Source organism: Ornithorhynchus anatinus, chromosome 5 (genome assembly GCF_004115215.2).
Source record: "Ornithorhynchus anatinus isolate Pmale09 chromosome 5, mOrnAna1.pri.v4, whole genome shotgun sequence".
NCBI classification, from domain to species: domain Eukaryota; kingdom Metazoa; phylum Chordata; class Mammalia; order Monotremata; family Ornithorhynchidae; genus Ornithorhynchus; species Ornithorhynchus anatinus.
Genome location: NC_041732.1, coordinates 69,418 through 80,172, shown reverse-complemented (window position 1 = coordinate 80,172; position 10,755 = coordinate 69,418). Strand labels below are relative to the sequence as shown.

The 10,755-nt window shown below is 58.1% G+C and overlaps 1 protein-coding gene across 1 annotated transcript; it reads left to right on the top strand.

The window, feature by feature from the left end:
• The first annotated feature begins 318 nt into the window (after nt 1-318).
• PSMC4 (proteasome 26S subunit, ATPase 4) lies at nt 319-8,561 on the top strand. The gene is made up of 11 exons (XM_029065292.1): nt 319-410; nt 830-928; nt 1,099-1,285; nt 1,386-1,532; nt 1,655-1,764; nt 1,855-1,948; nt 2,270-2,437; nt 2,527-2,603; nt 2,797-2,965; nt 3,240-3,295; nt 8,358-8,561. The coding sequence occupies exons 1-11, from the start codon at nt 375-377 to the stop codon at nt 8,469-8,471; spliced, it is 1,257 nt and encodes a 418-aa protein (XP_028921125.1). The 5' UTR covers nt 319-374; the 3' UTR covers nt 8,472-8,561.
• Nucleotides 8,562-10,755: the final 2,194 nt, after the last annotated feature.

Below are 10,755 nucleotides of genomic sequence, written 5' to 3'. Positions count from 1 at the left end.
ACGACACGGAGGGGAATGGGAGGAGGCTTAGTCGGGGGAGAGACACCACTTGGAGGAGATGGGCCTTCGATAATGCGAAGGAGGGATGTCGGGGCCGGAGAGAGATTTGAGAGGACAGGCGGAGAGCGGAGGGCGAGACGGAGAACATCAGTTGGGACGGCCTCGGTCCGCCCGGCCCGTCATGGCCACAACGGCAGAAAGGTGAGGGGCAAAGGCGGGCCGAAGCGGGCCCCGCCTACATTTCCCAGGCGGCCCCGCGGCCGCCTCCGCCTACATTTCCCAGGCGGCCCCGCGGCCTCCCGCGGCCCTCGGGGGCGGGACTTCCTCCACAGGAGCGGAAGCGGCGGCCGAGGTCGGCGCCGCGCCCGGGAGCCATGGAGGAGATCGGCATCCTGGTGGAGAAGACGCAGGTGGGAGCCCGGGGGTGGCGGGGGCCGGGGGGGTGGCGGGGACCGGGGCCGCCCGCGGCGACCTCGGGGCTGCTCCCGGGGCTGCTCCCGGGGCTGCTCCCGGGGCTCCCGGGCCGGCCGGCGGTGGGACGCCGAGCACCAGCCCAACGAAACTGTCGAGTCACTGGGGGGGGGGGGGGGGGGGAGTGACGTCACGTCATACTCCCGCGGAATGACGTCAGGGGACCGGCCCCGCCGGGAGGGGGCGACGCTGCCGTGACTATTCCTGGAAGCCCGTCAAAGGGCAGGGACCGTCTCTATCTGTTGCCGACTTGTCCATTCCAAGCGCTTAGTCCAGTGCTCTGCACCTAGTAAGCGCTCAATAAATACTATCGAATGAATGACTATTGCCCGGCCGCCCCCCCCACACCCCCCCTTAGGATGAAGCCCCCGCCCTGGCCGTGTCCCGACCCCACACGGCCCTGTCCTTCCTGGGCCCGGAACCCGAGGACCTGGAGGACCTGTACAGCCGCTACAAGGTACGGGGGACCGGGGGCCGCAGGCCCGCAGGGGTGGGGGTTTGGGAAGTCGCGGGGAGGGTCTGAAGCACCTGAAGAGAACTGCTCGGGCCCCCGGCCTCCCACTCTCCGTCCCACCGTCCCCCGCCTCACCATCCCCCCAACCCACCGTCCCCCGTTTCGGCCCGCAGAAGCTACAACAGGAGCTGGAGTTTTTGGAGGTGCAGGAGGAGTACATCAAAGATGAGCAGAAGAACCTGAAGAAGGAGTTTCTCCACGCTCAGGAGGAGGTGAAGCGGATCCAGAGCATCCCGCTGGTCATCGGCCAGTTCCTGGAGGCCGTGGACCAGAACACGGCCATCGTGGGCTCCACCACCGGTGCGGGGCCGGGGCTGGCCGGGCCTGGGGTGGGAGCGCCGGGCCCGGGTCCTCGCCCTCCTCGAGCCTCCCCGTGTCTTCTCTCCCCCGGTGCCCACAGGCTCCAACTACTACGTGCGGATCCTGAGCACTATCGACCGGGAGCTGCTGAAACCCAACGCTTCGGTCGCCCTGCACAAGCACAGCAATGCGCTGGTGGATGTGCTGCCTCCCGAGGCCGACAGCAGCATCATGATGCTGACCTCAGGTGACCTCAGCTCTGCCCCATGGGAGGGAAGGAGGCGGGGAGGGAGGGTCCCTGGAGAAGGAGGAGGAGGAGGACTGGAGAGCCGGCTCACCCTGGGGTCACTGTCCCCTCGACTGCCCCAGACCAGAAGCCAGATGTGATGTATGCGGACATTGGCGGGATGGACATTCAGAAGCAGGAGGTGCGGGAGGCCGTGGAGCTGCCCCTGACTCATTTTGAACTGTACAAGCAGGTGAGGGGGGGCGGGCGATGATGGGGCAGGGAGGAGGTCGGGGGGGGCAGCGGGACCTGTGTGCCAGGGTCATGGACCTGCTGTTTTCAGATTGGGATCGATCCCCCCCGAGGGGTGCTGATGTACGGCCCCCCGGGCTGTGGCAAGACGATGTTGGCCAAGGCCGTGGCCCATCACACTACAGGTAAGACCCCCTTGCCCTGCCCCTACAGGAGCTGCACAATGTCTGGTTCCCAGAGGTGGGGGAGGGTTACCCTTTTCCATGCTGGGGTCTGAGTCTGCTCTCTCCCAGGGTTGAGGGGCTGCCTGAATTCCCACTCTCCTCGCTGGGGGGAGGTGTGTGTCTGAGCTCCTGCTCTCCTGTCGGGGGAGGCGCAGGGGTAGGGGCTGTCTGAGTACCTGCTCTCTTGCCTGGGGGGGGGGTCTGTCTGAAGGCCCGTTCTTGTGGGAGTTTCTGTGTGTGCAACTGCGACTCCCTCCGTGGCTGAGCGCACTCTGTCCGCAGCGGCGTTCATCCGAGTGGTGGGCTCCGAGTTCGTCCAGAAGTACCTGGGCGAGGGTCCTCGCATGGTAAGGGATGTGTTCCGCCTCGCCAAAGAGAACGCCCCCGCGATCATCTTCATTGACGAGATCGATGCCATCGCCACCAAGAGATTCGATGCCCAGACTGGGGGTGAGGCTGGTGGGCCTGAGAACGGGGCTGGGGGTGATCGGCCAGGAAGGAACCGTCCGGGCCTGACTGGGACCACCTGTTTCCCCCAGCTGACCGTGAGGTTCAGAGGATTCTCCTGGAGCTGCTCAACCAGATGGATGGATTCGACCAGAATGTCAATGTCAAGGTAGGCAGCGATGCCTGGGAGGAGCCCTGGGGCCTGCCCCGGCCTGGCCAGGAGGGAGCCGGGGGTACAGTCTGCCCAGGCCTGATTGGGTCACCTCCCTGGGCCCGGGAGAGCAGGGGATGTGGCCCGACTGGGTGGGAGGAGGGGGTGCAGGCCACCCCTGCACGATCACGTCCCTGCCTCCGTCCGCCAGGTGATCATGGCCACGAACCGGGCCGACACGCTGGATCCCGCCCTGCTGCGGCCCGGCCGCTTGGACCGCAAGATTGAATTCCCCCTGCCGGACCGGCGGCAGAAGCGCCTCATATTCTCCACCATCACCAGCAAGATGAACCTGTCTGAGGAGGTCGACCTAGAGGACTGTATCCTCCCTGGGGACAGCCGTCAGGAGATCCACCTGGGACCCTGCGTCTTGCCTGGGGGGCGGGGAGCTGGGAGGATGGGCAGGGAGCCAGGATTGATGGATGAGAGGGCCTAGTGGGTTGGGATCCAGAGGGGTGGGAGGGAGGGGGTCTTCACACCTCCCTCGGAGGCTCGAGGGCCCAGAGGCTCCTGGGGGCCCAGGTGGGTGGAAGGAGGCTGGCGTGGGGGTTCACTGTCCCCTCGGCCGTGTTTCCTTGACTGTCGCTTGCCCAGATGTTGCTCGACCGGACAAGATCTCAGGAGCCGACATCAACTCCATCTGCCAGGAGGTGTGAGACTCTCCCCTTGACCCCAGCATCCTCCTTCCTACTCAGTCCACCAGTGGGGTTCACTGAGTGCTTAATGTGTGCAGAGCATTTTACTAAGCACTTGAGAGAGCACAGTACAACAGAGTTAATAGACCCGCTTTCTGCCCACAAGAAGCTTACAGTCTAGATGGGGAGACAGACAGTAAAATAGAGAGAAGGTAAATGGCGGGGAATAAAGATATGTACCTAAGTGTAGGCTGTGGGTGGAGTGAGCTGATTGAGTGTCTTAAAGCTGGTGGTGAGGAATTTCTGCTTAATGCAGAGGTGGATGGACAACCATTGGAGGTTTGTCAGAACTGGGGAGAGGTGGACTGAATATTTTTTTGAGAAAAATCCAAGCAGCACAGTGAAATATGGTCTGAAGTGAGGAGACACGGGAGGCAGGGAGGTCAGCGAGGAAGCTGATTGTAGTTGTGCTAAACGCTGAAGATAGTGGACAGGATCCTATCCTCAACGAATTTACAATCCAGTGGAGGACAGACTCTTAAAATAAATTACAAGCAGGAAGATGCAGTGGAGTATAAATATCGGGACTGAAGTGCTAGGTGCCTGGGAGGTGAGGATCCAGGACTGCTGCACTGCCAGTTGGGAGGAAAACAGGCTGTGGAGTTGACTGATTTATCAGGAAAGGCCTCCTGGAGGAGGTGGTGATGTTAGTAGGGTTCCGGAGATGAGGCGAGCAGTCGTTGGTTGGATGTGGAGGGGGAGGGAAGGTGTGACCAAGAGGTCGATTGTGAGAAAGATCAGAACAAGGCACAGGGCGCAGGTTGGCTAGAGAGGAGTGAGGTGTCCGGGCCTGTGGTGTAGTGGGAGAGAAGTGAGGGTACTTCAAGGGGGAGAGCTCATTGAAGCTGCAGGTCAGGAAAGTGAGGGTACTTCTGGGGGGAGAGCTCATTGAAGCTGCAGGTCAGGACTTTGCTTAATGCAGAGATGGATGGGCAACCTCCTCATGAGTATTGAGGAATGGGGAAATGCGGACTGAACCTTTTTCACCCTGTGGCCTAGTGGGAGAAGCAGCGTGGCCTAGGGGAAAGAGCCCGGGCCTGGGAGACAGAGAACCGGGGTTCTAATCCTGTTGTCTGTTGTGCCTTGGGCAAGTCACTTTCCTTCTCTGGGACTCAGTTACCTCATGTGTAAAAATGAGAATTCAGTCTCTGTTCTCCCTCTTACTTAGACTATGAGCCCTGTGTTCGATCATCTTGTGTCTCCCTCAGCGCTTAGTAGTGCTTGGGACTTCCACATACGAGTGCTGGGAGGGCAGGAGCAGGTGTTCATTCATTCATTCAATAGTATTTATTGAGCGCTTACTATGTGCAGAGCACTGTACTAAGCGCTTGGGATGAACAAGTCGGCAACAGAGACAGTCCCTGCCGTTTGACGGGCTTACAGTCTAATCGGGGGAGACGGACAGACGAGAACGATGGCAATAAACAGAGTCAAGGGGAAGAACATCTCGTAAAAACAATGGCAACTAAATAGAATCAAGGCGATGTACAATTCATTAACAAAATAAATAGGGTAACGGAAATATATACAGTTGAGCGGACGAGTACAGTGCTGTGGGGATGGGAAGGGAGAGGTGGAGGAGCAGAGGGAAAAGGGGAAAATGAGGGTTTAGCTGCGGAGAGGTAAAGGGGGGATGGCAGAGGGAGTAGAGGGAGAAGAGGAGCTCAGTCTGGGAACGCCTCTTGGAGGAGGTGAGTTTTAAGTAGGGTTTCGAAGAGGGAAAGAGAATCAGTTTGGCGGAGGTGAGGAGGGAGGGCGTTCCAGGACCGCGGGAGGACGTGACCCAGGGGTCGATGGCGGGATAGGCGAGACCGAGGGACGGTGAGGAGGTGGGCGGCAGAGGAGCGGGGTGGGCGGTAGAAAGAGAGAAGGGAGGAGAGGTAGGAAGGGGCAAGGTGATGGAGAGCCTTGAAGCCTAGAGTGAGGAGTTTTTGTTTGGAGCGGAGGTTGATAGGCAACCACTGGAGTTGTTTAAGAAGGGGAGTGACATGCCCAGATCGTTTCTGCAGGAAGATGAGCCGGGCAGCGGAGTGAAGAATAGACTGGAGCGGGACGAGTGAGGAGGAAGGGAGGTCAGAGAGAAGGCTGACACAGTAGTCTAGCCGGGATATAACGAGAGCCCGTAACAGTAAGGTAGCCGTTTGGGTGGAGAGGAAAGGGCGGATCTTGGCGATATTGTAGAGGTGAAACCGGCAGGTCTTGGTAACGGATAGGATGTGTGGGGTGAACGAGAGAGACGAGTCAAGGATGACACCGAGATTGCGGGCCTGAGAGACGGGAAGGATGGTCGTGCCATCCACGGTGATAGAGAAGTCTGGGAGAGGACCGGGTTTGGGAGGGAAGATGAGGAGCTCAGTCTTGCTCATGTTGAGTTTTAGGTGGCGGGCCGACATCCAGGTGGAGACGTCCTGGAGGCAGGAGGAGATGCGAGCCTGAAGGGAGGGGGAGAGGACAGGGGCGGAGATGTAGATCTGCGTAGAGATGGTAGTCAAAGCCGTGAGAGCGAATGAGTTCACCGAGGGAGTGAGTGTAAATGGAGAACAGAAGAGGGCCAAGAACTGACCCTTGAGGAACTCCAACAGTTAAAGGATGGGAGGGGGAGGAGGCTCCAGCGAAGGAGACCGAGAATGATCGGCCAGAGAGGTAAGAGGAGAACCAGGAGAGGACAGAGTCCGTGAAGCCAAGGTGAGATAAGGTATGGAGGAGGAGGGGATGGTCAACAGTGTCAAAGGCAGCAGAGAGGTCAAGGAGGATCAGAATGGAGTAGGAGCCATTGGATTTGGCAAGAAGGAAGTCATGGGTGACCTTAGAGCAGTCTTGGTAGAGTGGAGGGGACGGAAGCCAGATTGGAGGGGGTCTAGGAGAGAATGGGAGTTAAGGAATTCCAGGCATCGATTGTAGACGACTCGTTCTAGGATTTTGGAAAGGAAGGGTAGTAGGGAGATAGGACGATAACTGGAGGGGGAAGCGGGGTCAAGAGCGGGTTTTTTTAGGATGGGGGAGACGTGGGCATGTTTGAAGGCAGAGGGGAAGGAGCCCTTGGAGATTGGTTAAAAATAGAAGTTAAGGAAGGTAGGAGGGCAGGGGCGATGGTTTTAAGAAGGTGAGAGGGAATGGGGTCCGAGGCGCAGGTGGAGGGGGTGGCACTTGCGAGGAGGGAGGAGATCTCTGAGGATACTGCAGGGAAGGATGGGAAAGTAGGGGAGGGGGTTGGTGGGGGGGGAGGGGAGAGGCGGAGGGGTGACTTTGGGGAGCTCAGACCTGATCGTGTTGATTTTCGTGAGGAAATAGGTGGCCAGATCATTGGGGGTGAGAGATGGGGGAGGGGGAGGAACAGGGGGCCTAAGGAGAGAGTTAAAGGTCCGGAACAATCGGCGGGGGTGACGGGCATGGGTGTCGATGAGGGAGGAGAAGAAGCTTTGCCTGGCGGAGGAGAGGGCAGAGTTAAGGCAGGAAAGGATAAATTTGAAGTGTATGAGGTCGGCTTGGTGCTTGGACTTTCGCCAGCAGCGCTCAGCAGCTCAAGCATAGGAGCGTAGGAGGCGGACGGAGGAGGTGATCCAGAGCTGTGGGTTAGTGGAGCGAGAGCGGCGGAGGGAAAGGGGGGCGAGAGAGTCGAGATGAGTAGAGAGGGTGGAGTTGAGAGCGGAGACCTGATGGTCGAGAGTGGGAAGAGAGGACAGGGCGGCAAGGTGAGGAGAGATGCTATTGAAAAGACGGATGGGATCGAGAGAGCGGAGGTCTCTGTGGGGCAGTAGCGAAGATTTGCAGGGGGAGGGAGTGTGAGAGATGAGGCAGGTGAGAAGGTTATGGTCAGAGAGAGGGATTTCAGAGTCGGTGAGGGAGGAGATAGTGCAGCGGTAGGAGATGAGGAGATCGAGGGTGTGACCGAGTCGGTGAGTGGGCGCGGTATGGTGGAGGAGGAGGTCGGCAGAGTCGAGGAGGGATAGCAGGCGGGCGGCAGAGAAGTCGTCGGGTACATCCATATGGATGTTGAAGTCTCCGAGGATCAGAGTGGGCAGAGAGAAGGAGAGGAGGAAGGTGAGAAAGGGGTCAAGGTGGTTGAAGAAGTCGGAGGTGGGACCGGGAGGGCGGTAGATGACGGCGACAAGTAACTGGAGTGGGTGGTAGAGGCGAACGATATGGGCTTCGAAGGAGGGGAAGGAGAGGGAGGGGGGAGGAGGGATAGTGCGGAAGCGGCAACGGGGCGAGAGGAGGAAGCCGACGCCTTCTCCCTTACCGGTGAGTCTGGGGGAGTGGGAGAAGGAGAGGCCTCCGCCGGAGAGAGCGGCGGCGGAGACCGTGTCTTCGGGAGAGAGCCACGTTTCCGAAAGGGCGAGGAGGAGGAGAGAGCGAGAGAGGAAAAGGTCATGGATGAAAGGTAGCTTACCTGTAATAGAGTGGAGGTTCCAGAGGTGTGAGATTGCAGAGGACAGGAGAAGTCTGGGCTGGAGAGGTAATAATAATGTTGGTATTTGTTAAGTGCTTACTCTGTGCAGAGCACTGTTCCAAGTGCTAGGGTAGATACAGGGTAATCAGGTTGTCCCACATGAGGCTCACAGTCTTAATCCCCATTTTACAGATGAGATCACTGAGGCACAGAGAAGTGAAGTGACTTGCCCACAGTCACACAGCTGACAAGTGGCAGAGTCGGGATTCAAACCCATGACCTCTGACTCCCAAGCCCGTGCTCTTTCCACGGAGCCACGCTGCTTCTCTTGGAGAGTTTTCTGTGCAGATGGGGTAGTTGAAGCCGTGGGATCGGATGAGCTCCCTGAGAGGGTGAGAAGAGATAGAGACCTCAACTGATCCTGGAGGAACACTCGGTCCCTCCCGGCCCCTGCTGCCCTCTAACCCCTGCCGCCCAATCGCCCACCTTGCTCTTCCCATCACTGGCAGATGTCCTCTGGCCCTGCATTTTCCCAGATCCTCAGGGGGGCGGGGTGGGAGAACCGCGAGTGTGATGTGGCCCCGAGGACAGGACGCTGACCCCGGCATATTGACCCTTGTCCCACAGGGTGGCATGCTGGCCGTGCGTGAGAACCGCTACATCGTCCTGGCCAAGGACTTCGAGAAGGCATACAAGACGGTCATCAAGAAAGACGAGCAGGAGCATGAGTTTTACAAGTGACCCTGTGTCCTTCTGTCCTCCGTCACCCCTCCCTTGCCCTCCCCTCCCCCTGTGCGTTCAACCTCTTCAATAAACAGTAAACAAACTGGACTGCCCTCCCCTGCCCAAAGAGGGGGAGGGGTGGTGAGTTGGGGCACACACGCTGCCAGCAAGACTTTGGGAATGGGCGGCAGAAGCCAGGACCATGGCTGGGAAGCGCCTGACCCTCTGGCCCACGGTTTGGGGGAACAACGGGTCGGGTGGACCCTGTCAGAGCTGTCTGGGCCGGACGCGGGCTGGGGGCTGTGCGGTCTCCCCAGATCCCTGTGGGGAGCTAGTCCAGCACTAACTTGGCGCTGACTGTTGTGCCACCCTACCCCTCCACGGGGCTCCTGCCCCTGCACCCGGGTTGGGGAGACACTCGCTGTCACCCCCTGCCAGCCCCAGAGCCAGCCTGCCTGAGCTCAGCCTGCTGCCACAGCCCCCTGGGCAACTGCAGGCCCCTGGCCCACCGCGGCCCCGAACAACTTCCAGCAGGGAGGCCTGGGTCGTCTTGGCCCAGAACGACTTATGGCGGGGAGGCCGGGGCCGGCTCGGTCCGGAATGACTTTGGGCAGGGAGGCCGGGGCCCACAGTTGCCTCAAACTGGGCTGGTTCAGGGTGGAGCCCCTTCCCCGGTGTTGCTCACAGGAAGTGGCTTGGCTCCAGAAAGGGAGTTTGGGCTGGGGAGGGAGCTACAGGGAGAGGAACCCAGGTATCTGGGCTGAACCAATCCAAGGCTGTGCGTGCACACACCCCCATTCCCGGCACACACGCACACACCCGCACATGGGCTACACATCCCCGTGTCCCCAAGTGATCCTCAGTGGCCCGAAGCGACCACAATGCACTGTGTCCCCTTCCTTTCTATCATCACCGCCTCCACCCTTTTCCCCGCCCAGCTCCATCCTCCATCTGTTCCTCACATCTATTCCTCTGTGTTGTTCTCGATCCATCTATCGGACTCTCAACGCAGGTTGGCTGCTTCCTCTTACCTTATCCTCTGTACCCACTCGGCAGCCTTGGATGCTGTGGACCATCCTTGGTTTCTCTGGCCACAACCTCTCAGTCTCTTTCGCCGGTTCCTCCTCTGCCTTTCACCCTCTATCGCCTTATTTCCCTCCTACTCTTCCTGTCCAAACTCTTGGAACGGGATATTTACACTCCCTGGCTCCACCGGCTCCACTTCCTCTCCTCTTCTCACCCTCTGCAATCTGGTTTCCCCATCTGCCACTCCACTGAAATGCTCTCAACAGTCACCGATGACCTCCTCACCAAATCTAACGGCTTCTACTCCCTGCGAATCAGTGGACCTCCTCCTGGAAACACACTGTGACTTCATTGACACTCCTCTCCTGGTTCTCCTACCCCTCTCACTAATCCTCAATCTCTATTGCCTGCGACTTTTTTTTTCTTAATTGGTATTTAAGTGCTTACTATGTGCCAGGCACTGTACTAAAAACTGGGATAGATACAAGCTAATCAAGTTGGACACAGTCCATGACCTACATGGGGCTCTCAGTCTTAATCCCCATTTTACAGGTGGCAGGATTGAGGCACAGAGAAATTAAGTGACTCACCCAATATCACATAGCAGACAAGTGGTGGAGTCAAGGTTAGAACCCAGGTCTTCTGACTCCCAGGCCTATGTTCTTTCCACTAGGCCACACTGCTTTTCAGTCTTCCACCTCCTAACTGTGGAGGCCCCTCCGTGCTCAGTTCTGGATCCCCTTATATTCGTCATCTACACCCACTCTCTCAGGGAGCTCATTCGTGCCCACGGCATCAACTGCCAACTCTGGGCCAACAAATCCCAAATTGACTCCTCCAACCCCAACCTCTCCTTTCCTGTGCAATCTCACACCTCTCCCTGTCTCCAGGACATCTTTATATGGATTTACCGCCACCACCAAAAACTCAACATGCCCCCAACTGAACTTCTCATCTTCCCACCTGAACCCTCTCCTCCCCCATTACTTTCCCATCACTCTAATAATAATGATGATGATGATGATACTAATAATAGTAATGTAATATGAGTACTAGGGACCAAAACGAGTTGCCAATCTGAGCATTTTCCTTGACTCATCTCCCTCTTTCCACCTGCATATTCAGTCACCAAATCTTGTCAGTTGTATTTTTTTAATGGTATTTGTTAATCAATCGATCAATGGTGTTTGTTGAGCACTTACTATGTGTACAGCACCGTAGTACGTGCCTGGGAGAGTACAATGCAACAGAATTAGTGGACACTTTCCCCGCCCAT